Below are 26,063 nucleotides of genomic sequence, written 5' to 3'. Positions count from 1 at the left end.
TGTTGAATTTAGTGGTTTCTTGCAGGTAAGATTTGAGTTATGAAGCTTTGAAAACATTCCGCCCCAGAAATGTACCCTGATATCCAGGACCTCACTGTAGTACAATACTAAAAAAGACCTCCAGGGCTATGTGCATACAGTGCTAACACACATCTGTGTAAGGGTAAAACCAAAATAATATTCTTAATCCCGATGTAAATTCAGCATCCATTACATGTTGTAAATCTATTAATATGCTGAAAACAGGCAAGCGCCCTCTATCTGTAAAAAATCACCTCAGTTCACATCCCGTGTTTTTAAATCTGTGTGTCCTTTGTTCCAATGGTCTAAAAACGTCAAATGCTGATTAGTCACAGCTTCATGGTTTAAAAATAAAGTCCTTCTGGTCTTGCCACTTGAACCTTTACCGTGGGGGTTGGGGGGGTATTGGAATACAACAACGATGACTTAACCTACCTTGATTTCCGACGTGAGTATGTCTGAAAACATGGAGCGGAACTCTTTAGGGTCGCTGAGTTTCAGCTCCTTGGCCCCGGCGAGGCAACTTTTAATTGCTCTTAAGTACTGATCGGCGCCCTCTTTTGACTGGCATTTGTCCATTTCTTGAGAGGCGAGGAGTTTCATTCCATCTGTGCACCACATTTGAGCCTTTTGAAAGAAGAAGAAAAAATTAATTTAAAGGCAGTGGAAACTATTGTAATTACTCAAAATAATTATTAGCATTAAACCTTACTTGGTAACGAGTAATGGGGAGAGGTTGATAGTATAAAACATTGTGAGAAACGGCTTCCTCTAAAGTGACAACGCTTTTTAGAAGGAAGTAATTTCCCGTGAATTTGATTTTGAGACCTCAGAATTCGATTTTGAGGTCCTGAAATCAAGCATCTGAAAGCAAACAACTTTGTTTTTACAAGGGTGTTTTTTCTTCCATTTTTAGTATTATCTCGCAACTTTGAAGACCACTGAGTTCAAATTTTCACAGGTTTGTTATTTTGTGGATTTGATACGATACATCACAGCACCATCAATTGAGAAGACTGGTATTCAAAAGGCAAATGCAAGATGAACTTATGCAAAAATGAAAATCTTCCTGAGCCTAGGCTACAAGTCATAATGTTGATCGGCTTCTTGACTGCTTACAAGAAGATGGCATGTGGCGGCCAAGCAGTCTGGTGCATTCAAGATCAGGGCCCAATTCCATGGCTCTGCTTACCGTAAGCAAAGAATCGTCGCCTTACAAAAGCTGGGAATTCCGTGCTTACGTCAAGCATATTTCACGGGTTAGCTGGTAATTTTGGATCTAAGCTTTCCTACATGTACTTCACATTGCTAGGCAATGTCGCTCACACAGCTGGCACAGAAACTCGGCGCTTGCTGTGTAAGCGGAGAACGATGGTCATTAGTGCAGAATTCGGCAGTTAGCAGAGCCATGAAATAGGAGACTTTCCAACACTAGGTGGCAGCAGACATACCGGGTAAATTTCCATTGTTTACGTAGTTCTGAACATGCGCATAATTCTGAGAACAATGGATTTACCCGGTAAGTCTGCTGCCCTCTATCGTCCCAGAAAGTCTCCCATTGGGCCCTGTGGCCAAGGCATCTGGTGTGAGTTCCAATCCTGGTTGTGACATTTGAGTCCTTGCACAAAACTATAACAGTACTCCACACTTATGGCGTCAGCTAGTAAAATTCAGTGTTTTGTTGTTCAATATCATCAGAGTTCAGAAATGAACTGCGAATTCTACTTACACAAATTTTCAGCCTATAATATTTGAAATGTCACATTTGCTCTAGAAGGGTATCAAACACGGTGGCAATTTACACCGTTTTAAGGTGAGGCTAGAGAACATTTTTTTGTTTATTGTGATCCTACTCACTTTATCGATCCTTTCATGGAGTTCCCTCGATCGTTCCAGCGTCACTCTCCGATTCTCCAGAAGTTGCGTTAGATCCGCTGTTTGTTTCTTCAGCTCAGCACACTTTGGTTTAATACTGTCCACCCCGTAGCCGTCCGTCTCTATCAAATCAATCCCAATCTCGTGAAGTTTTTGTGCGTTTTCGATGGAACCCTGTATCACCAGGGGAATAAAATTACAACAATTTGACTAGTGATCAGGTGATTCGGTTTAGCCCACATCAATTTCGGACATAAGCTCTTCATCAATCGCTCATTTCCAGCTTTCACCGGGACATCGCACCATGACATGCTATGGCGATCGCGCCTTTTCACTCATAGTTCCTTTGGAACAAGTTACCTACCCACATTCAAGCAGCTCCAATTCATTGGACACTTTCAAAACTCTACTTAAAACCCATCTGTTATGTCAATCTGGTTATAGCGCTTAGAAACTTCCGTATTTAGCGCTCTATAAACGTTGTAATTATTTATTTACTTGTTTGTAACAGCACGAAATATTCAGGAACACCAGGTGGGATTCGAACCCAACACCCCACTTGTCCGCAGGACTTGTACAGTTCTGAGACTAAATGCTCATTCATTGGTACAGTGCAAAACTAAATCACATTGGGTGGCACGGTTGGCTTGTGCGTAAAGCGCTCGCCTCTCACCAAGGTGACCCCGGTTCGATTCCCGGTCGGGGCCATATGTGAGTTGAGTTGTGCGTAGATCTTGGCTGTGCTCCGTGGTCATAATGGGTTGATGTGGCTGGCAGCTGAATGCGCCCTTGCATGCCTGCTTCTCGAACACGTTGTAGCCGCGTCCTTCGCAATTCAGCTCTTAGCTGCGAGTAAGGACGATTAGCCCCCCAAATTATTATTATTGGTGTAGAATAAATGAAACCTGGACGAGTGATCCAGATAGCACATCAGACAACAGGACTCAAGATCTAATGGCATGTACAACAGAGCGTGGGTTTTAATCTTGGTCGTAGACCTTATCGCAAATACCAATGCGCAAGCGCAGACTGTTGAATGAGGTGCATTGTGGGATATATATGGATCAAATTTGGATACCAGCTAGACCACAATGCACCTAATTCCAAGCTTTACACGCGCGCCCCGGTATTTGCGAAAAGGTCTATGCACATGTGTCCTTAACCACAAGTTGCCTCTCTCAACCCATGTTCTAGAATCTGCCACATTTTAATTAGGCCTGTGGCCGATCCACTCTACGAGCCCGATCAAGTATGGTAACGCCCAAAAGAGGTATCAAGTCAAAGAGCAAACTGGTCCCCTCTCATTCTTCTTTGATCTTGTGATATGTACATAACTGTATGCAGTTTAGGGTGACTGTGTAAAAACATGATTCATCTGAAATGGAATCGCGTCAAAATACTTGCATTGTGACACGGGCGTACTAAGTGTCCTACAAGCGCCATACAAGCGCTCAAAAGTTTTTCAACAAGCGTACACGCAAAGTAGTCCCCTAAGGAGCCAATCAGCAAATTTTGTTTTAATTCATCCCTACCAGGGGTTTATGCTATCAATACGGAGGGTTTCTCATCAGTTGCAAGGCAAGGCGCCTTCTGCGCCTTGAACACCCAGCAGGGTGGATATGTGTGCATTACAAGTCTTTATTATTATTAGGCATGGCCTACAGTGGAACTACGACACACTTTACAAAGCAGGCCAACTCACCTGACTGTCTGCAGTGAAATCGTTGTGAGTTTTAATCAGACTCTCCACTTGAAGCATGGAGCTTCCACGGTCTGTAGCGGTGGCTAACTTCTCTAAAAGATTCTCCAGTAAAACTATTGCCTGTAAATCAATAACAAGCAAACAAACAAAATCAAAGTTTAATGATTGCACCTGTTATAAGGTGCTAAATAAATGGGTCTCAGAATCCATCACTGCAATAACCTATCTTTCTGAAAGTTTGTATACATTCTCAGCGCCTTGCGTACCTTGTTTGGTAGATACATGCACTATATAAGACTTCGATATTATTATTATTATGTTAGTATCTGGAGCCGATTTCACAAAGCAATCAAATTCATCGCAAGACAAATTGTTATTATCACCATAGTGATTTACATTGTGACATCACACTTTACTTAGCAACTACGATTGATTTGCAGTTAAGATCAATTTTAGGTCTTTATGAAATCGGCCCCAGGGATGCGACAAGCTGTTGAGAAAAAAAAAGTGAACTCTGCGCGCAAAACGTGAAAACAGGCGAGCTCCAAAACTTGCGAGCATGAAGCCCAATTATTAATATTTATCATTAGTTTGAAAAGCCCTACTCTGCAATCTGAGATATTATATGGATATATTTCCATTTCTTTAAGAAATTGATCTTAAAACAGAGGAATCACATCCCTGTAGTATGAATATTATCTTTGCTCTGTTTTGGCGACCGTCTCCATAATTGTATTGACCCTTTGCCAGTGACCAACCAATGGCCAATACAACAAAAACAGTTATAGGTTTTGACAGTCATAAATGGTGCAATTTGAAATGCTACTTCCGCTGGTTATCATATTGTGCTTAGCATAATTTAGTAGTGCTCGGCTATTTGTTTTGCTTAAGCATCTCTATGAAATTGGGCCACTTGAGGTGTTCTCCAAAGTGATCTGGTTAAAGATACCTATAAGGGAACATGGACTTACTTCTTTAAAATCTTCCTCAAACTTCCTGAGTTTCAGACATTGCACAAGTTTCTCTTCATGTCCTCCCCACATCTCTTCAAATTTCTGCTCCGTCTCCTCCATTTGAATCAAGAGTCTTAATTAAAAAGAGAGAAACACAGTTATATTTCCTTCAGGCCTCTCCAAAACTCACATTGCTCTGTATTAAGCTGCGTGGGCATATTCTGCGTGGAGCAATTCAACCAATAGAATGCGTTCTCTTTGCGTTATCCTAATTGTTTTTGTTATCGCTGCAGTGTGACTCGGCCCTTACTGTGTATTACTAATAAGAAATGTAAGGACAGCAATGAAATAAAAGTATGATGATGATGAAAACGGAAACTATTCGACTATTTACAAGTCATTGCACCTTTCGATTCCGCAAAGAGTCGCTACTTTGTGAGGGTTCTGTTCCGGACTCTCATCCAGAGGGCGTCTCAGACATCGGAGGAGCGTCTGTCCGTACTTCATGGCACTCTGGAGATCATCTTTAAGATCCATCCGTTTCTTCCGATGATCCATCAGAAGAGTGTTGGCCGCCTCCACATCATTCGGCAGCTCAGTCTGGGTGAATTCATCCGTGAGAACCTGGACTGCGGTCGAGCGCTCCCGGCAGTTGTTTGCGAACCTTTCGATTGCCTGAAATACAGAGAAATGTCACAGTGATTAATATTCAACAATTATTGTTTGTTTGTTTGTTTGTTTAGATGATCTTCCCATCAAGGAAACTCGGCAAACTCCCACAGGGGGATATAAACACCAAACTGGCAACAGCCAGTCTCTCTCATACAGACTTTGGTTTAATGTCTATGACGTCTATCCAGTAACTAGACAACAATACGTATTCTAGTCATTGTGAAATCAGCTAGCTTGGGGATTTGAACCCACAACCTTTTGATTGCAAGTGACACTGCAGTCTACCACTGGAACACAGAATACTGAACATATCAAAATTAAAACAAGGCAAAACCTTCAAACTCTGATAAGATTTTTATGCCTGGCTGAAACTATAGCATGTACATTTGCTCCATGCAAAAACGAATCCACCAAAACAGGCAAACCATTGAAGTTGCAGATTATGTCCTTTGAGGAATGACATTATTACACACAAACTTGACGATCGGTCTAGGCAAAATAATAATAATAATAATAATAATAATAATAATAATAATAATAATAATAATAATAATAATAATAATAATAATAATAATAATAATAATAATAATAATAATAATAATAATAACATGTGACTTAGAGCAAGTTAAAGTGCGTACATTTCAGTCGAATGCTGATCAGCAAAGTACATGCGCAGTGGCGTACTCACTCGAACGACTTGTTTGGAAGCCTAGTCAACCAACGGTACCACATTATTCAACACTTCCATTGCCTTCTGCTTTTTTCGCTATTGTGTCACTGGTTCCCTTCTGCACTTTACACATGCTAGCATGGAGCAAGCCAGTGAAGAAACCAGTGAAGAGACCAGTAAAGAAACCATGGTCATGCGATGTCGCAGAGCGGACCCTTGCGCCACTCTACTCAGACCAAAACCAGACATAAAACCCGAACACAGGAATGGAAAACACAGAGACACCAGATTGGAAATAATAAAGAAACTACTAATCATGCTTCCAATTAGTTGACCACACTAGTCAACCAATGATCACCACAGTCGTCAACCTAGGGTCTACCATCCTGGATTCAAGTCAAAATAGTCAACCTTTAGTTAACCACGGTGCACACTCGAACTTGCTCCATGGTCATGAGGCTGGTCCCAACTGGTTGACCACAGTAGTCAACCTATGGTCAACAAGCCCGGGTTTGAGTCAAAATAGTCAACCTTTAGTTAACCACGGTGCACACTCGAACTTGCTCCATGGTCATGAGGCTGGTCCCAACTGGTTGACCACAGTAGTCAACCTATGGTCAACAAGCCCGGGTTTGAGTCAAAATAGTCAACCTTTAGTTAACCACGGTGCACACTCGAACTTGCTCCATGGTCATGAGGCTGGTCCCAACTGGTTGACCACAGTAGTCAACCTATGGTCAACAAGCCCGGGTTTGAGTCAAAATAGTCAACCTTTAGTTAACCACGGTGCACACTCAAACTTGCTCCATGGTCATGAGGCTGGTCCCAACTGGTTGACCACAGTAGTCAACCTATGGTCAACAAGCCCGGGTTTGAGTCAAAATAGTCAACCTTTAGTTAACCACGGTGCACACTCGAACTTGCTCCATGGTCATGAGGCTGGTCCCAACTGGTTGACCACAGTAGTCAACCTATGGTCAACAAGCCCGGGTTTGAGTCAAAATAGTCAACCTTTAGTTAACCACGGTGCACACTCGAACTTGCTCCATGGTCATGAGGCTGGTCCCAACTGGTTGACCACAGTCGTCAACCTATGGTCAACAAGCCCGGGTTTGAGTCAAAATAGTCAACCTTTAGTTAACCACGGTGCACACTCGAACTTGCTCCATGGTCATGAGACTGGTCCCAACTGGTTGACCACAGTAGTCAACCTATGGTCAACAAGCCCGGGTTTGAGTCAAAATAGTCAACCTTTAGTTAACCACGGTGCACACTCGAACTTGCTCCATGGTCATGAGGCTGGTCCCAACTGGTTGACCACAGTAGTCAACCTATGGTCAACAAGCCTGGGTTTGAGTCAAAATAGTCAACCTTTAGTTAACCATGGTGCACACTCGAACTTGCTCCATGGTCATGAGGCTGGTCCCAACTGGTTGACCACAGTAGTCAACCTATGGTCAACAAGCCTGGGTTTGAGTCAAAATAGTCAACCTTTAGTTAACCATGGTGCACACTCAAACTTGCTCTTAGCCATGGAACAATCTGGAAGTACAACTTCAGTTGAAGAACTCTTAAACAAAACAAAGTCCTTTCCAAACGGAAGAAAATTTCCAACAATCGCTGTAGCCTTTTGGCCGCAGCCAAGAAACTGATGACCGTCAGCCACCCACGGCTGTAAATGAGCCCTCTGCATAATATGGACTGTCCAAAAACATGACACTAACCTGTGATGAACTCATCCCAATGAATTTAAAAGTAGTTGAGAAAAAAATCCCTAAATGTGACACCCGAGGAATTTTTCTTGTACCAACGAAACTTATCGTCACCACCAAGAAAATAATCTCCTTATCTTGTAATAGCTCATATTCTTTCAGCTGTTTTGCCCTTCACTTATTTTTTTATTTTTTAAGTGATGGGTGGTACCGCACGCGTTACTGCACTCTGTTAAAGGGATAACATTTGAGTTACTAGCTTCAAGTAGTAAACACTTCACAACAATTTGGCCCTCACTTTAATTGTTTTAGTAGCCAAGCACTGATTGGCTCAATTAATGGTTGGTATAACATGCACCTCTGCACACTGTGAAGGCATCCCCATGGGTTACCACTGATTGTGGTTCAACCAATGACAGAGAGCGTACTGCAATCCTTTATGGCGCATACAATAATCCCCTGAGGAAATTGCAGCTTATGGTTTTTGTCAGTCCCTGATTGGTTGAGGCCTTTTCAACTTCCTGATCATGAGAAAAACACCACCCTGACGAAAAACATTCTCGGAAACATTTAATAAAACAACAAGGCAGGTGGGCAAAGGTCTTAAGATGTTTGTCACCAGATTATCATTCTAGTTATAAGTGACAAAGATAAATTGAACGTTTCACACACCCTTTGAGGATCACATTTGTGACCATTAAATATTTTATATTGGATTTGAGGCATTGCATGGTGAGGTATCAATGTATATTTGGTTTGCGGTAACACCATGTGTGTATCTACTTGCCAGGTAGAGTTGTTCTTAGGGAACTGTCTTGCTTTATTCTACTGCCGTGGAGTAGATACTCGGAGGTTTGGAAACTTCTCAGTTCTGAAAAGAACTGTCATGCTTATTAACTATTACCAGGGCGGATGGTATAGAAATTAGACTGGACTACTACTTTAGCTTATAGGATCGTTATTAACTGTACTGCCGCGTAGTCAGTTCGGAAATTGGTCTCTATACCATCCGCCCTGGTAATAGTTAATAAGCAGGACAGTTCTTTTCAGAACTGAGAAGTCTCCCGAACCTCCGATTATCTACTCCACGGCAGTAGAATAAAGCAAGACAGTTCCCTAAGAACAACTTTACCTGGCAAGTAGATACACACATGGTGTTACCGCAAACCAAATATACATTAAATATTTTGTTAACAATTTACAATTTGAGTTTGCCACAAACAATGCTAAAGCCACTCTCAGTAAGGGGCTGTAAGGAAAAAAAAAACATGTAAGATGAAAATAACTCAGCGAAGCTGAACCTGTAACCTCCGGGTTAAGTTAAGGAGAATGGACGAGAAAGTGTAGATTCATGAACAGAACGTACGAACCGAAGGCGAGTACATTGTATTCACGAATCTGCACTTTAGAGTCTATTCTCTGACTTAAACTATTTCCCCCATTGGTTATATAACAGTTTCAATGAATTGGGTTTCTCAATAGTAACAACACGAGTTAGTCTATCTAATTTCGTGTACGTTAACAAACGACGGTTGGTCGCATTTTATAAATATTTTACAACTGTATAGAGGCATTCTTTAGTGCTTGCAGCAACTCAGTTTGCTCAGCTAACAATAAATTGTGTTACTAAGTGATTTTTCTTAACTGGAAAATGTTTTTGTAAATTTAAAGATAACATGTGTTCTGCTACAGCCAATGTTTTGTTGCATGCTACCTTTCAGTTTGGATAGACAGTAATTTTCAAGCTGAACTGTTGTAATGAATCTACACTCAACTGTAGATTATGTTACACTAAGTGTAGATTTGTTAGTTAAGTGTAGATTCGTAAAAATAATCTACACTTTCAACAATAGAGTGACGTCAGAGAAATAGTTTAATATTAAATAAAAAATTACGTGCACTTGCTCTACCAACTGAGCTACATGTGTAAAAAAATAACTAGCCCTATTTTGTCAATATCTTTGTTCAGGGGTGCCAGTCAGAAGCCACCCAACCTATAACTGCTGCATAGCCAGGGATTACACCAAAGTTTATGAGTCAATTAAACCAGTTTTAAACGTGCACCAACAGCAACAATATTTTAAAGGCAGTGGACACTATTGGTAATTGTCAAAGACTAGTCTTCACAGTTGGTGTATCTCAACATATGCATAAAATAACAAACCTGTGAAAATTTGAGCTCAATCGGTCATCGAACTTGCCAGATAATAATGAAAGAAAAAATACCCTTGTCACACGAAGTTGTGTGCATTTAGATAGTTGAGACCTCAAGTTCTAAACTTCGTGGAAAATTACTTCTTTCTCGAAAAACTATGGCACTTCAGAGGGAGCCATTTCTCACAATGTTTTATACCATCAACCTCTCCCCATTACTCGTCACCAAGAAAGGTTTTACGCTATTAATTATTTTGAGTAATTACCAATAGTGTCCACTGCCTTTAAGGGATTTGAGGCATTGCATGGTGGGGTATTAATATATATTTGGTTTGCGGTAACACAATGTGTGTATCTACTTGCCAGGAACAGTTTTTTAGCGCATTAAACGCACCAAAACTTTTGTTCTACTCCCCTAAGACTTCCACCACTCAACAAAGAAAAATCTTTTAGTTGCCGATATTTATTTTCCATACCCAAAATCCAAAATGATGCCCTTAAAAATCCATTATAGAACCTTGAAACAGTTTCCACACACACAAACTAATTATCACAAGTGGTTGAATGTAGCCGATAATTTCACAGGTCAAGACTGGATGGATAACCAGGCATGTGGGCCAATCACTCAGTGCAATTGACGTCCAATCCTAATTGCTCTCGACGCTTTAAAAAGTAAACAGTTTGACATAAAATGCTGCTGTTATCACCACCCTGTATTCTAGGGGTTGATGTGTTTTAACCAACCCTCGCCCCCGGCCCCATCCCCTTCCCCCTTCCCCCCCCCCCTTTGCCTGCCTGGATGGGTGCCGTTGATAGCCTAAGTGAAACATCCTGTAGTCTAGACAAGTTAGAGTCAGGTAAGAGGTTGCCATGAAATCTCACATAAAAACAACATGAATCTTCATCATGGTGACGTCCTTGCGAGTACAGCGCGCCACCACTGTATAAAAATCCCTGTGAGCGACATGCGGTTTGCGCGCATGCACAAAAATTCTGTGGTCATTTCGAAATACATATACAGTAAGCGTGACCTCCAGCACATTTGTGCCCATATTTCATTGATAAAAACCCCCTTTACATACTGAATATTCATACTAAAGGGGGTCATGAAGAACTTATTGTCCGCAAACTTATGTAGTAAAGAATAATCAGAGCGATGACGGAACCCCGCGACATTTGGGGAAATCTGTGCCAAAGTTTGTTTCAAACAAGACGTGCGCAGGCTAACAAATTTACAGATTTGGAGGCGGATTTTCTTCATGAAGATGAGTTTTTCTCTATACGTGGAAAGTAAGATGTAACAAGTTAAACCTTCCTTAACCTAATTATTACTTTAGCAAATGAGCAAACCCCGTACTTTGTCTTAAAATGGAGGGATTCCCCCACGGGTTTTACTACGGCAAACAAGATTTCTGGGGATTCCGTTGCGCGTTGTGCATAGTGACGTTTGTACACAATCTCCTGGCCCTAGCAACATTACTTGTTGGTAGCCAAGGCACACCGTGTGTTGAATAGAAAATTCATTAACAACAGCGAAAACGCGACCACAGTGTGTGTTAACAACCCTTTTCTAAATGGCTTTCCACGAGGCTCCTTTGAGGTTTGCTCAGTTTTAATAATCATGTGCCTGTTCACAATGAGTCAGTCTTCCCTCCTGAGCTTGTTTTTTCAACAAGAAAACTCATGATCGGCCCATAAAAACGCCAACAAAGGTACAAATAATTACCTTGTTCCTCAAAACCCGATCGTGTTTACTCATAACCAAACCTATAACCACCAGAGGGCGCTAGATATAACTAAAAATCAGCGCATGTGCACAAACTGCTTGTCGCTCTGCAAACAGCGATGGCGTTGTTTGTTTGTTTGTTTGTTTGTTTGTTTGTTTGTTTGTTTGTTTGTTTGTTTGTTTGTTTGTTTGTTTGTTTGTTTGTTTGTTTGTTTGTTTGTTTGTTTGTTTGTTTGTTTGTTTGTTTGTTTGTTTGTTTGTTTGTTTGTTTGTTTGTTTGTTTGTTTGTTTGTTTGTTTGTTTGTTTTGTTAATTGCTCTAGACATGTTAGAGTCGGGTCAGAATTTGCCATGAAATCTCAAATCAAAACAACATGAATCTTTGACTCTGTTCATCATGGTGATGTTCGTGCGCGTACAGCGCAAAGGCGTTCCTCAGTGGCTACAGTTTGTTTGTTTGTTTGTTTGTTTGTCTGTTTGCTTGTTTGTTTGTTTGTTTGTTTTGTTAATTGCTCGTTTCCATTTTCGGCATAATGAGTGGCTTAGTGAAGCTGGTTCAATCCATGCTCTAATACAGTCATACATGAAAAGGAAAAGTTCAGCATTTATCTCTGGGTAAAAAAGGTCAATTTATTTTCAGAAAACTTCCAATACAAACAAACGGTTAAGAAAAATAATGTATTGCTCTGATTAGTGCCCCATTTCATAGAGCTTCTTAAGCACAATAACTAACTAAGCACAACAATATTATGTTTACCAGAAAAAAAGTTACCACTTCACGTGTAGTATCAGTGACAGGTACATGCATCATGCTTATCTTTACTTAGCAGAAGCCTTATTTTCTGCTTAGGCATGCTTGTCTATGAAATCGACTTAAAGGAAAGGGGGGGGCACAGGGCAGCCCTATTTTAAAATGGGAATTCATCCATAAAATCCGGTTAATTACAACTGATAACCTGCGGACGTCTTGTAGCAGTATGGGCAATGATGTAATTCACTTGAGTTTCTACATATGTACTTCAATCGATGCTTTTAGAACAAGCAACTGATTGGCTGAAGTGGATAACACGGCTGTAAAATGAGTCAACGCAGCACGACTGAAAACATTTTACCGCTTCAAAAAGCCGAAGGAACTCTCGCTGTTGGCCAAATTTATGAAGCCTATAAGCAGGTATTTCTGCTTACAGGTCAGACCATGTATTTCATAAAGCTGTTAAGCATGTAAAACTGCTTAGCAAATTTCTTTGCTAAGCAAAAATTGAGTGGGGTACCAATTGCAACAAAGCTAACTTACTGTAATTTTTGTGAGTAACATGTTGTATTAAGCAACACTTCTGTGCTTATCAAGTTTTTGTGCTTATAGGATTTATGAAATTGGGCCCATGGCAGAAGTTCTCAATAGCTGCTTACCATAAACAGCGCAGATGGCATATGCTATAAACTTGTGAGTGGTTCTTTTAATCATGGTCTATTGTCATGTCATAGCTCTGCTTAAGCATGAAATATTGCTTAAAAATGTTCACCTCTGCAAAAAATAATAAATTAAACGGATCATCCGAATTTCGTTTAAACTCGTCGCAAATTAAACAACGATGCACAACACTAGGAGCTAATGTACAAGTTGATGACACCATTATAAATGCCCACAAGGGCCTCAAACAACCCACCATGAGGCCATTGTATCACCCCTAATCTCATGAAACCCCAAAAGGTCAAAGAAAATGTCATGTTCAGAAAAGGAAAGCTTCCTAACTTGATGACGTTCCAGCAGAAACTTGGTTGTCCCGAGTCCAAACCACCAATCACCGATTTCCCCCCTCCCTCATCACCACTGCCCCAGTCCTTCCCTCCCCTCCTCCCTGTCCCTCAGGGGTCAAAATAACATGTTGTTCTCCCCCCCCCCCCCCTTAACCTCCTTGCCCCCACCTCAACTCCTCAGAACATTCCAGGTGGTACCCAACCGTCCCCCAATCGTCAGGAGAGAATGACGCCAGGGAAATCGGAAACCTGAACAGGTGTGGACTGACTGAAAATCCTCTATATTTAAAACATAGGACATGCTGGCGACCTTATTCTCAGGGCCCTCATCTATGTATGTGAAACGATCACTACGTGACCCTGGCATGCTCATTCAGCCACTGCTGAGTGGTTGTCATGTGTTCATCGATTCAGGAGGTCGAAGGATCAGGGAGAAGGAAAATACGGGGGCAAGTCACCCCCATCATTTTAAGGTGAGTGGACAGTCTATTAATAGCACATCAAACTCTCTGGCCTTGTAAAAGCCTCTAAAAATAGTGCAACCTAAATTATTCCAACTCATTATTTGGAATTCTGTGAAAAATGCTGGCATTTATTTCGGATTGATTAGATATTGATCAATGGCTGTACACCTTTCCAATAACGAACAGATTTTGTTATTTGTGACAGTGCCCGAGGCGTTGAATTTCAGAGTGGAAGCTAAATATAATATTGTACACTCAAAGGAAAATGAGCAAGAAGAATGCTTTGTACATGTACATATACATGTACATCAGTATCTTCCTGTGTTAAAGGCAGTGGACACTATTGGTAGTTGTCAAAGAATAGCCTTCATAGTTGGTGTATCTCAACAATTATACATAAAATAACAAACTGGTGAAAATTTGAGCTCAATCGGTCATCGAACTTGCGAGATATGAATGAAAGAAAAAAACACCCTTGTCACACAAAGGTGTGCGCGTTCAGATGGTTGATTTCTAGACCTCAAGTTCTAAATCGGAGGTCTCGAAATCAAATTCGTGGAAAATTACTTCTTTCTCGGAAACTATGGCACTTTAGAGGGAGCCGTTTCTCACAATGTTTTATACAATCAACCTCTCCCCATTACTCGTCACCAAGAAAGGTTTTATTTTGAGTAATTACCAATAGTGTCCACTGCCTTTAAGGCCGTGGCCGAATTGGTGGCTACAGCTAGATTTCCGCATCATCATGCATTGAGGTATAGGACTCCTTAGCAATACACTCAGCAACAGCCGTAGCCGTACATATAGCTGTACATGTATATGCCAGTTCAGAAATGGTCTAAGCCTCATTGAGAAAAATCGCATGAGCAGCCATTTTGGCGAGCAGCAAATTGCAGCTCAGCCGTCAGTTTGGTACAGTCTTTGCTCACTAAAATGTCTGAAACCATGCTCTAAATTTCAGTAGCAATGATGGCATTTTCACCTACTCGGTGGCAACCCCTGGAGATACAGATTTCAAGGTGCTTTTATAATCACCATACTCACCATAAAAGAACAGGATTTTGTTATACATCGAGAAAATAACAGCTATTTTTTTCTCGATTGGCAGATATAAAAATGTCTGAATTCAGATAATAATCTGAAATTGCTAATCCCTGAACAAACACGTACATGTCAGATTGTAAAAGTGCACTGCCACAATCTTGGCTACACATTTTTGTCGAGTACATGTTATGAACAATGGTTTGAAACTGATGAAGCAGTAATCTCAATGTTGTTTATACATCAATATTAACAATTGCTGTGTCAAAAATGAATAAAAAAAACTTGAGTTTGTCAAACACAAGACCTGCACTCCTTCAAAAGAGTTTTTACCCATGGTTGTACCCGCAAGTTTACTATTCATATTTATATTTATAGTTACTCTTATTCTCCAGACCATGCAAAGCTTCAAACAACACCATTTACAAGATCTGCAAAAAGTTTACTCAATACCTATGAAAACCTATTAAATCTTTTGTTTGGTTTATTCGTAACAAAAAGTGTACCCATGATTTTGGCTATTCACCTATTAAGTGTTTGTCCATTTCTAACATAGAGGGCACACACAGCCATATATCCATTAAGTGTCCTGGCTGAGCGGAGCATCCAATTCAAACTCTGGTGTTTCTGATCAGCAGAGTGTGGGTTCCAGTCCCCAGCCGTGACACTTGTGTCCTTAAGCAAGACATTTAGCCATTGCTTCGTACTTCGGATGGGACGTTAAGTTGTTGGTCACATGTGTTGTGTAACGCATGTAAAAGAAGCCAGTGCACTTATCGAAAAGGGAAGGGGTTCTCCCTGGTGTACCTGGCTGTGGCTGCTGTATGCGCCGGAGCACCTTGTAAACCCTTATAAGGTGCTACATAGTTGGTTCTCAGAATCCATCACTGCAATAACCTTTCCGAAAGTTTGTATATACTCAGTGCCTTGAGTACCTTGTTTGGTAGATACATGCGCTATATACATGTAAGACTTCATTATATTATAATATTATTTATTGTTAAGGCTCTTCTGGTTGTATTTCAAACATCATTTGACACTACTATCCCCTCCCCCTTAAAATATTTATTAAAGGTAAATGGAAAAGAAGTGCATTCGGGGATGTATATCTACAGAAGACATCAACTAAATTCATTTGCAGAGTTTGCCCTAGTCTTGATACAAGACGTTCTTGGTGAGTTGGTCAACCTCTATGGTAATACCGTAGGCCCCATACACTCAACAACGCTACACACGTCGCAACTATTTCACCAATAGAGGGCGTTTCTGTAAGCCGCGATCCCACCAGCAAGAGTGTGGTGTGGTGGGGTTATCTTGAAGTTTTCCAACAGCGCCTGCGCTAACGTTCTATAGTAATGAGCGCGGCAAGAAGAAGTGGAGCATGGGATCACGCTAGATGAGTGGTGAAGATGAATAACAACGCCTTGCACCAAGACCAGCTTTGCCCTTAACTTTGTCAGTGACTATCCAGCAGGACCACTTAACTTGTCAGCTTTTTCACTTGTCAACAGGGATCTTGCTTTTAAACGCTGAGCTAGCCAGCTGGACCACTTGGAGAAACTTTTGACTGGTCCCCGGGTGATTTAACTGGTATTTTACCAGCGGATTATTGTTTAAGGCACTGGACACCTTTGACCAGTCTTCTCACTTGGTGTATCTCAAAAAATGCATAAAATAACAAATCTGTGAAAGTTTGACCTCAATTGGTCGTTGAAATTGCGAGAGAATAATGGAAGAAAAAAACACCCTTGTCGCACAATTACTTCTTTCTCAAAACTACGTCACTTCAGAGGGAGCCATTTCTCAATATAACAAATCAGTGAAAGTTTGACCTCAACTGGTCGTTTGAAATTGCGAGAGAATAATGGAAGAAAAAAACACCCTTGTTGCACAATTACTTCTCAAAAACTACGCCACTTCAGAGGGAACCGTTTCTCACAATGTTTTATACATGTACAATCAACAGCTTTCAATTGCTTGTTACCAAGTAAATTTTATGCTAACAATTTGTTTGAGTAATTACCAATAGTGTCCATTGCCTTTAACTGGCACTTGGTCAGCTGACCACTGTTTGATACCCAGACAAACTTACGATAAAGGAACCAGACTACCTTCCCACTAGCCTCACTCTTGTGCTAAGGATGTGTACATGTGTAACAGAAAGACAACATGGCTTTTTCACAACAGTGCCTTTTCATCAGCCAATTAACAGAAAATCGTGATAAGTACTGCCTGAATTTCAATCACACACCATAATCAAGGAACCAGACTACTTTCCTTCCAGCCTCTCTCTGGCACCAAGGATACATATAAATAGAAAAACAGTATGGCTTCCTCACAATTCAGAGGCTTTTTTCCAGCCGTTGAACAGAAAACCCTGTATAAGTACTTGATGAGTAAACGAATAGTAGCTTCAAAATGACAATCGTTCATCGACTTCTCCTAACGACTTTCAAGAATCTATGCCAAAAAACACCAATCCTCTTAAATTGAAAGAACCTGAGCGGAAATCTCTAACTTACAGAACACTTGTGAATTGGCTTTGAAAGGTTGTATAAGAGGTTGATTATGTCACATGAAGAGACGGTTTAGCTTTGTCAATTGTCGTTAAAAAGTAAATATGGATCTTGTCCAAATGTTTGTGTCGTCTTTGGCTTGGTCTCTGTTAGCCATTTTGAAGCCCTGCTGCGTTTGGCACCGAGACCCTCAAAATGGCCGACACAGCCAGAGCCATAGCCATTGTTTAACAATGGCTCACAGGCAGACGTCATTGTCTAAAATGGCCGACTTACCATTCTATCTTCAATCCATGAAGTCAGATCAAAGCAGATGGTTCCCTCGAAATCTTTAGTCAGTTGCGTCGAGTCGATGATAGCGTGAAGCTCCTTCACAGAGTCCAGTAAAAGCACCTGAGAATTATTTCCATAACCCGCGAAAAAAAGGAAAAAAAGATTCAGATCAAGAATTTCGGAGAGATAGTGCAGATGTTTATCTCGGGCTTTAATTATTAGAAAGCTAACAAAACATAAAACGGGTGCTTGTGCAAGTTACACTTCTTTTGAAGAGACCTTCTATATGATAGGCAGGAAGTGCAGCTAATATGAGTGAGCTGTAGATTTGATGCAGGTCGCCGTTTCATGTACAGCAATTTTTGTTTTTGTGTCACGGTAAGGGGACTGAGGTAGTGAGTCATCTCACACGCTATTATTGTACATGAAGATTGGAATGGGGGAAATGGGGCTATTAGAGGGACAGTTCGCTGGCTCAGGCTAGGCAACGCTGCTTTGTACATGTTTGCGTATATTTCTTAAATGTCAGACATTGTTTCCGAGATGGCAGGAATGTAATGTACTAAACTGGCGCCTCTTTAAAATAGCGTTGGTATTTACTTTGGACCAAAGCCTACTACGTACGTAGGTTTAACCCCCCTCTCCACCCCCCTCTTCAACTCTGATGCGATGCGGGTATCCGTTTTTATCGGAGTGTAACATATCCAGATCAAGATCCCCCTCTCCCTCTCCCTTCATGTTGGTTTTGCTCCACATGATTAAGAACATCGTTCTTATATCTTACATGGTTTATTTCAGAGCTGCGTATTGAGAGAGTTGCGACATGGAGGAACCAGTTTTTGTTGATCATGTGGTTGCTGGACGCCATTTTTGGTCTAAATGAAACACAACCCATTGTGCAGTCTAGTCTGGCATCCTGTATGCCCACATGCATGTTTTTATTCCAAAAAAAATGCTTTAAATCATCAGTTGTCCCAACTCCTTCAATCCACAACTCTGGTGTACATGTATAGCTCCCTCTTGTGGTGACTATTAACAAGTCAAAACAAAGCAAACACTGCGCAAATTGTAATTTATTTTATCAATCTATGAAATCCTGACTGAATCATGAATCTGTTGCTTTCTGAAATTCTACCTTTAGTTTTTGACAAAGAAAATACTTGGGGGACTAAAACCTTTGCAGCTAATTTAATGCGGTAAAAATACATAAATGGGGGTACCATAGGGTAGTATGATACCTAAGTCCAGTTCTTACCTGAAATTTGAACTCATCTTTGGAGAATTTGAAGCGAAGATCCGAAAGTTTCTTCTGGAAGAAGCTTTTCGGTTTGAGGACGTACACTTGCTGGATGATCCCGGGAAAATATCCCTGCTACAGGAACGCCAAGGTAAAGATGTTGGGCCAGTCAGATGGGAGTTTCGAGCCAGAGGAGGGATGCAATAACACCAATCCACGAAACCACAGCGTGCAGTGCAGGAAGATGTAGATGCAAGAGGGTTGAGGTGACGAGATGGTTTGATGGAGTGGGGAGACCGGTTTAACAAGAAAGATAAGAATGGGAAAGGCAAGAACGGGAAAGAATGGGAAAGGCAAGAATGGGAAAGAATGGGAAAGACATGAATGGGAAAGAATGGGAAAGAATGGGAAAGGCAAGAACTGGAAAGAATGGGAAAGGCAAGAATGGGAAAGAATGGGAAAGGCAAGAATGGGAAAGAATGGGAAAGAATGGGAAAGGCAAGAATGGGAAAGAATGGGAAAGGCAAGAATGGAAAAGAATGGGAAAGACATGAATGGGAAAGAATGGAAAATGCAAGAATGGGAAAGAATGGGATCATTAGGAATGGGAAAGAAAAGGCAAAAATGGGAAAAACAAGGCAAAAATAGGAAAGCCAAGAATATGTACGGCAAAGTGCATGTACAGGGAAGGCAAGAATGGGAAAGACAAAGCCAAAATGGGAAAGGCAAGAAGAGGCAAGTACAGGAATGGCAAGAATGGAAAAAGCAAAAATAGGGAAGGCAAAAATGCATACGAAAGAGGCGAATGGGGAAGACAAGAGAGGAGAATGAGCAAATGGAGCAAAAAGTAAAAGGAAAGTATGAATAAGGTAAAATTATCGAAATATGTGCAGTGAAAGTGGAAGATGTGAATGCACAAAACAACCATGCAATAAGATGCATCAATGAAACATCAATAATGGCATGCATAATGGAAGGAACAAGTGCAAAGTGGAGAAGGAACAGACAACATGGATAATGAAAAAGGGGGATACAAAACAAATAAATAACAGTTAGGAATAAATAATAAACATGCTACAACATGACAATAAAAATAATATACAAAACATTTGAGCATGCTCAAGTGCTGTGAAAACTAAACGAAAGCATAAAACAGAAGCCATCTCAGTCTGTGCCGACAGATGTAGATAACAGCCTTTGGATATATACCACAATGAGGCTTGAATCTAAAATAGCAAGGTGCCTTTCAAAATGCTTCATTTGATATCTGAATTGGAGTCAGGGATCCACACTAATGGCTGAAACCAAGGCTTCAGCTTCAGCTTTGGCACTGACTGAGTTCCTTTTTTTTTTTTCAATCAGCGACTGACGCTCTTTGGCGTATCGTGGCCGAGCGATTAAGAGCACCGGTCTCAAGCTCTGGTGTTTCTGATCAGCAGAGTGTGAGTTCAAGACCCTGTTGTGGCACGTGTCTTTAAGCAAGACACTTAACAATTACTGGGCTGCGATTGATTAGCTTCCCCGGGTCGACCCCGGTCTGCCCCAGTACGTTCGGATAGCTTTGACGTCATTCTAGGGGCTCACCCCGGTCAGCCCCAAATGCCCTGCTTGTGGAACTAGGGGCTGGCCAGGGGTGCATGACGTCGTTCGATTAGCTCTTGTCAGGGGCTCACCCGAATGAGCACAGTGGGGTCGACACAGGGAAACTCATCGAACGCACCCATTGTTTTGTCCTTCGGATGGGACATTTCGCCACAGATCATGTGTACATGAAGTGCATCTAAAAGAAACCAGAAACTTATTGTGCAAGACTTGAGGTTAATCCCTGTGTTTCTTATTCAGCCTTATTTACAGGTTTCCTCAGGCTTGCGAGCCACAGTGAATAAGTTCACTTATGAGGCATCCTTGGTTTCAAGAAAAATAAAACAATAACAATTTATCATTTTGAAAACTTACACTTTCCATGTAGGGCGTCAAACAAAATTAGGCCCAAATTTTCACAGGTTTGTTATTTCATGTTAAACATGGTTGATCACACAAACCATGTACACTGTTTGTGACTATTTTCTCAGCTCTACCAATCCTGTGCAATACTGTGAACCGTAACATTATAATTTACATTACAATTTACAAAACTTTAAGACATGAGTCTCCTTACCGCTATCCTTACGAGAGCCGACTTGACAGCTCCCCATGTTTCACTCCGCTTGTCTACCAGGAGGACGAATCCCTTGTCCATGTCAAGCATGCTACAAAATAGTGAAGAGATAAATTAATAAGCTTTTTTGAGTTATGGCGGACGTGATAGGCGTGTACTGTTTGGTTTGGGTGTATACACACAAATTTACCCAAACCTTTTTGTGTTTTAACATTGTGTCCGCCATATCTCAAAAAGGCTTATGGATGTTAAATTTGCATCAGGGATATAGACTGTTATTTGTGTTTCATCCCACACCGATGAGTTAAGCCTAGTTCATACTTCCTGCAAATAATTTGCATCAGTTGATTTGTGCTCAATTCCGTCGAAACATTCGCTGCAAAAACAGCCCTGTGACGTCAAAATTCGTATTGCATTCACATTCGCAAAAAGTATGAACTGGGCTTTAAAGCACTGTATACTTGGTGCTTTCACTCAGTATATTACTCGGCTGGGATTCAAACCCAACACCTTTGCTATTCCAGAGTAGATGTCATACCACTAGAACACTGGCCTTGCCCGGTAGCTCCTCCCGGACACCAACCTCAATGACAATATTGGTTCTCATTGTATGGTAAGCCCTCCTGGTAACAAGTGGTAGGGGACCAGGGGATGTGACTTCAACCTTCTGATAACAATTCTAAAGTGTCCCAACCAGTTTGGCCCGAATTGTAGCTACCATCCCGACCATACACTACCTCGTTGGGCCCCCTTCCAACGTTGGTTCTCATTGTTTCACAGTCTTCTGTGTTCCAGTCAACACCGAGCGGGGGAACGGGGGAGAGAATGTTTATTGTCAGGGGTAAGTGGACAGGGAATGGTTATTGTAACGTTAGGAATGGGTGGCCCAAGCATTTTGGCCAGGATTGTAGGCGAAAGTTGAAGCTGGACCTAAATCTACGTGTACACTAGAGGCCAGTCTCTGGCACTTATTACGACACTCAAAGTGTGACGTCAGATTAATTCAGGCTAGCCGAATAAATAGGTTCAAATCATATATTAGGAGCAGGTAAACTGCAACAATTTATTTTCAATTTGCTTCGGGATACTAAGTTTTGTGTTTCACACTGATTTGTGTTAAGCACTGAATACTCAGTCAGTACTCAGAATTACTGATAAGATTTGAGCCCAGGACCTTTGCCATTCCAGAGAGATGTCTAGACCACTGAGCTACAATCCCGGCCATATCTGAATGCCCCCCCCCACCCCCCGCACCAAGGCCCTGTGCCCCCTTTCAATGTTGGCTCTCATTGCGCAGTATGCACTTCCATCAATATTGAGTGGGGGAGGAGGGATGGGGGGGGGAGAATGTTTATAGTCATGTTTCGAACGGGTGGCCCAAGCAATTTTCATCAGGATTGTAGCCCTGTACATTCTAGCTACCCCCTGTCAATGTTGGCTCTTATTGCGCAGTATGCGCTTCCATCAGCAATAAGCGCAAGGGGGGAGGGATTGTTTATAGTCATGTTTCAAACGGGTGGCCCAAGCATTTTTGCCGGGATTGTAGCCCTGTACATACATTCTAGCTACCCCCGGTCAATGTTGGCTCTTATTGCATGGTACATGTATGCCCTCCTGGCAACAACATCGTGGAGGGAGATAGGGAAGCCGGAGTGTAAACTTATAGTGTTTGATGCTGAGATCATAGAGTAAAAGGAGCAAGCTCAAAGCATGGTCAGTTTGGCTCTCAGATTCTGAATACAGCACAACACAATGAGAGACTTTGGAGCATTTGATAAATTTGTGATAAGGCATGAATCCCACAAACCATTACTGAAAGGAAATGATTAAAAAAAAAAACTTTATTGGGATAAAAAAGTACATGGTCCGTGCCTGTTATTGTAATTAGATGCTTTGTCATGGCACATGATTAGTTACTTACTATTTTTTATTCCTCTACAAATACCTTAGTGTTTAGATTAAAGGAACATTACAGAATTGGTTTTGCTAGCAAAAAAGTTGCTGGCAGTGTTACAAGCACTTTGTTAATCCACCATATACATTAACTGACAAACCTGTAGAAGTTCGAGATCAATCGGCCATCTGGGTCACGAAAGTATAGTGAAAAACCGATTACAAATTTTGCACTGCATCGATGCCAAAAATTAAATAAATAAAACGCTCAGTGAGCGATAAACTCTAAACACGAAATGAGCTTGTTTATTTCTCATCAAATATGAAATTTCTGACAGAAATATTTCAAGGGATGTTTTCTTCTATCATCATCATTAGACCGTGCAAATTTGATGTAAATCTGTGATCTTCACGATGTTGGTTTCTTACCAATTCTGTAACGTTCCTTTAATAAGTTTAATGTCATTTAGTTAGGCAAGCATCTCTTTTTAGACAGTGTCAATAACACCTAGAACATGTTATACAGTTAGGATCAAGTCTTGAACCCTTTTGTGAATTGACCACTTTAAGTTGCATGACCTGTATATCTGCTAAATTTGTCTAACAGCGAAAGGTTTTGATTGCCTGAAACAACTTCGAGGCCCCCTTAATATTTTGTAGTCAGTCGGACGACTGACTTGCAGGTAGCTTGCTATTGGGTTTGCAAAGCATTTAGAGCACCCGGTAGCTCGGGGCTGTATACTCTCCAGGGAGCTGAGAAAGATTAAAGGAATGTTAATGGCCCAATGACCAGGGCACTATTATTTAAAGCGCATTGATACGGTTATTGTAAAAAGCCTTATAAAAGAACTTGCTATTATTTACATTTTTAAAGACACTGGACACTATCGGCAATTGTCAAAGACCAGTCTTCTCACTTGGTGTATCTCAATAAATGCATAAAATAACAAAACTGTGAAAGTTTACGCTCAATTGGTCGTCAAAGTTGCGAGATAATAATGAAAGAAAAAAAACCCTTGTCACACAAAGTTGTGTGCTTTCAGATGCTTGATTCCAAGACCTCAAAATCTAATTCTAAGGTCTCGAAATCAAAATCGTGGAAAATTACTTCTTTCTCGAATACTACGTTACTTCAGAGGGAGCCATTTCTCAATGTTTTATACTATCAATAGCTCTCCATGACTCGTTACAAAAAAGGGTTTTATGCTAGAACTTATTTTGAGTAGTTACCAATAGTGTCCACTGCATGTACATGTACTAACATGTTAAACAATTGTGCATTTGGTGACCACAGTGATAAAATGTTGGTAAAACATATTTAAAAACTGGCCAAAAATAAAACAACAACTGCACAGATGTGCACCCAGGTACTATCCTTGGTACGGGCGGGCTTGGAAAATGTTCTTCCTTTTGTAGATATGTGGCTTGGTGAAAGGGGGGAGGTATGTAAACGCCAATACAGAGCAAGTTTTGGGGGTGTGCCGCAAACATTCTGTCAATTCTCTGAACATTCATTTTGGTAAAAAATTTCCCATTCCTTTTTTTTTTTTTTTTTGTCTCTCTCTATGAAAAAGTTTTTAAAATAAAAACAAACTTCATAAAACTGATTCCATTTTTGGAAGGTCACCATGTCAAATTATCTTCTTTTCTGCGTGGATTTGTGCTTTGAGAACTTGTCTTGCAATTTATTCAGAGAACAATGTAGATTTTGGAATTCGGGAGTCTGCTTAGCTCTGAAAAACTGTCCTGCTTATACATAAGTAGCAAGACAAGTTCTCATCGTACAAATCTACACAACAAAGTAGATGGTGTTACTGCAAACCGAATATACATTGACACCTCACCATGCAAAGCTTTAAAGGGGCTGGGTACTTTTTGTTGGACACAAAACACAATATCCACAGATTGACATTAAACTTGCACAGTTTGAAGATAATGATGGTAGAAAACTTCCCTTAAAATATTACTACTGAGGTGCTGTACCCATTGAGAAACAAGTCCTGATATTAATGTTTGTCTCAGTGAGACGAACATTATTTTCATTATTTTCAAGGGGAAAAACAAATTGACATTGTTTTACTCGTTTCTCAAAACTACAGCACCTCAACAAGTAATATTTTAAGGAAAGCTTTCTACTATCATTATCGTCAAACCGTGTGAGTTTAATGTCAATCTGTGGACATTGTATTTCGTGTCTTAAAGTACCAGACCCTATAAAACCCGCACATGAACACTCAAAAAGCTTTGAATCCCGGTTCCTCTGACAAATGAAATTCCATCACCCGATTACAAATAAATACTGTACCTTTAATGAAACCCATTCACCAAAAATTAATTCTTTCATCCAAAAAATTGTATACCAACAAATTAAATGAGGAGCTTTCTAAGCACATTATGACATGCAGCATTGTGTAGTCTTAAAATGGTGCCAGACAGCAGAAATTGTTAAATTGGCAAAAATAAAGGATGCAACACAAACACTAATAAGACTATACCTTGCATGGTTCGAGCCTTTGAAATAGCTGCATGTTCACAGAAAAGAAAACATTATACATAAAAAAACAAAAGACGAGAAAGGGTGTTAGTACAAACATGCATAGCGTAGTAGCTGCAGCCAAAGCTATTAGAGCATAAGAATCCCTTCTCAAAGCCCTTAACCCCCCCCCCCCCCCCCCCAACATACTCGGCGGTGGTTGGGCTGAGAGTGATGAAAATGCTAGATTCAGCAGCATTTTATACCCTATCGGGCACCATTCACAGAACATTCTTAATATTCACGCTGCATTCTGTTTGCATTATTCTTGACATTCCAACCATAGTGGCTACAGACCATGTGAACTTTGTTTACAATACATTTGTAAGTGTGACCTTGTACATTCTTTGGCTAGTCTGGCAGGCAAGATACTGCACATACTGCACTGGTCATATGGGAAAGTATATTTTGTGTTATAATTTCCACATAAATCCAAGAGTTATGAAAGTAAAGCTGGACAAGTTTAGAGATGTGCACTCTTTCATAATAACAAAATTTGATAAGATTTGGATAGTGCAACTCCATAAAATTTAAGATTATATGTTTCCTTCCATTAGGCTGTGAACAAATCGTGCCTGCAGGAAGTCCAGGCTTTTTGGCTCTAATGCCACAGGTCACATCGTCTATTCTGGAGCGTTCTGACTGAATTCAATGTGAATTCGTACCGCATTCGAGGCACAGTCTAAGTTTTCGAACAGCATTCTTA

At 40.8% G+C, this 26,063-nt stretch overlaps 1 protein-coding gene across 7 annotated transcripts in view; it reads right to left on the bottom strand.

Annotated features, from left to right (window-relative positions):
* The window catches only part of LOC117298332 (guanine nucleotide exchange factor DBS-like), a 95,210-nt gene that overhangs the window by 44,368 nt on the left and 24,779 nt on the right, over positions 1–26,063 (bottom strand). For 5 of the 7 annotated variants that reach the window (XM_033781521.1, XM_033781523.1, XM_033781517.1 and 2 more), the window contains exons 4-12: positions 25,320–25,346; positions 20,932–21,022; positions 18,792–18,908; positions 17,540–17,656; positions 4,958–5,226; positions 4,570–4,684; positions 3,599–3,718; positions 1,879–2,070; positions 457–648 (exon numbers count right to left, since the gene is read on the bottom strand). In XM_033781521.1, the coding sequence (XP_033637412.1) occupies positions 457–648; positions 1,879–2,070; positions 3,599–3,718; positions 4,570–4,684; positions 4,958–5,226; positions 17,540–17,656; positions 18,792–18,908; positions 20,932–21,022; positions 25,320–25,346 (1,240 nt within the window). The remainder of the gene's footprint in view (positions 1–456; positions 649–1,878; positions 2,071–3,598; positions 3,719–4,569; positions 4,685–4,957; positions 5,227–17,539; positions 17,657–18,791; positions 18,909–20,931; positions 21,023–25,319; positions 25,347–26,063) is intronic. The other 2 variants (XM_033781518.1, XM_033781520.1) reach the window with 2 other exon arrangements.

The sequence above is a fragment of the Asterias rubens genome, chromosome 13 (assembly GCF_902459465.1).
Source record: "Asterias rubens chromosome 13, eAstRub1.3, whole genome shotgun sequence".
Classification (NCBI taxonomy): domain Eukaryota; kingdom Metazoa; phylum Echinodermata; class Asteroidea; order Forcipulatida; family Asteriidae; genus Asterias; species Asterias rubens.
The sequence above is the reverse complement of the archived record's forward strand: the minus strand, read 5'-3'. Positions and strand labels throughout refer to the sequence as shown.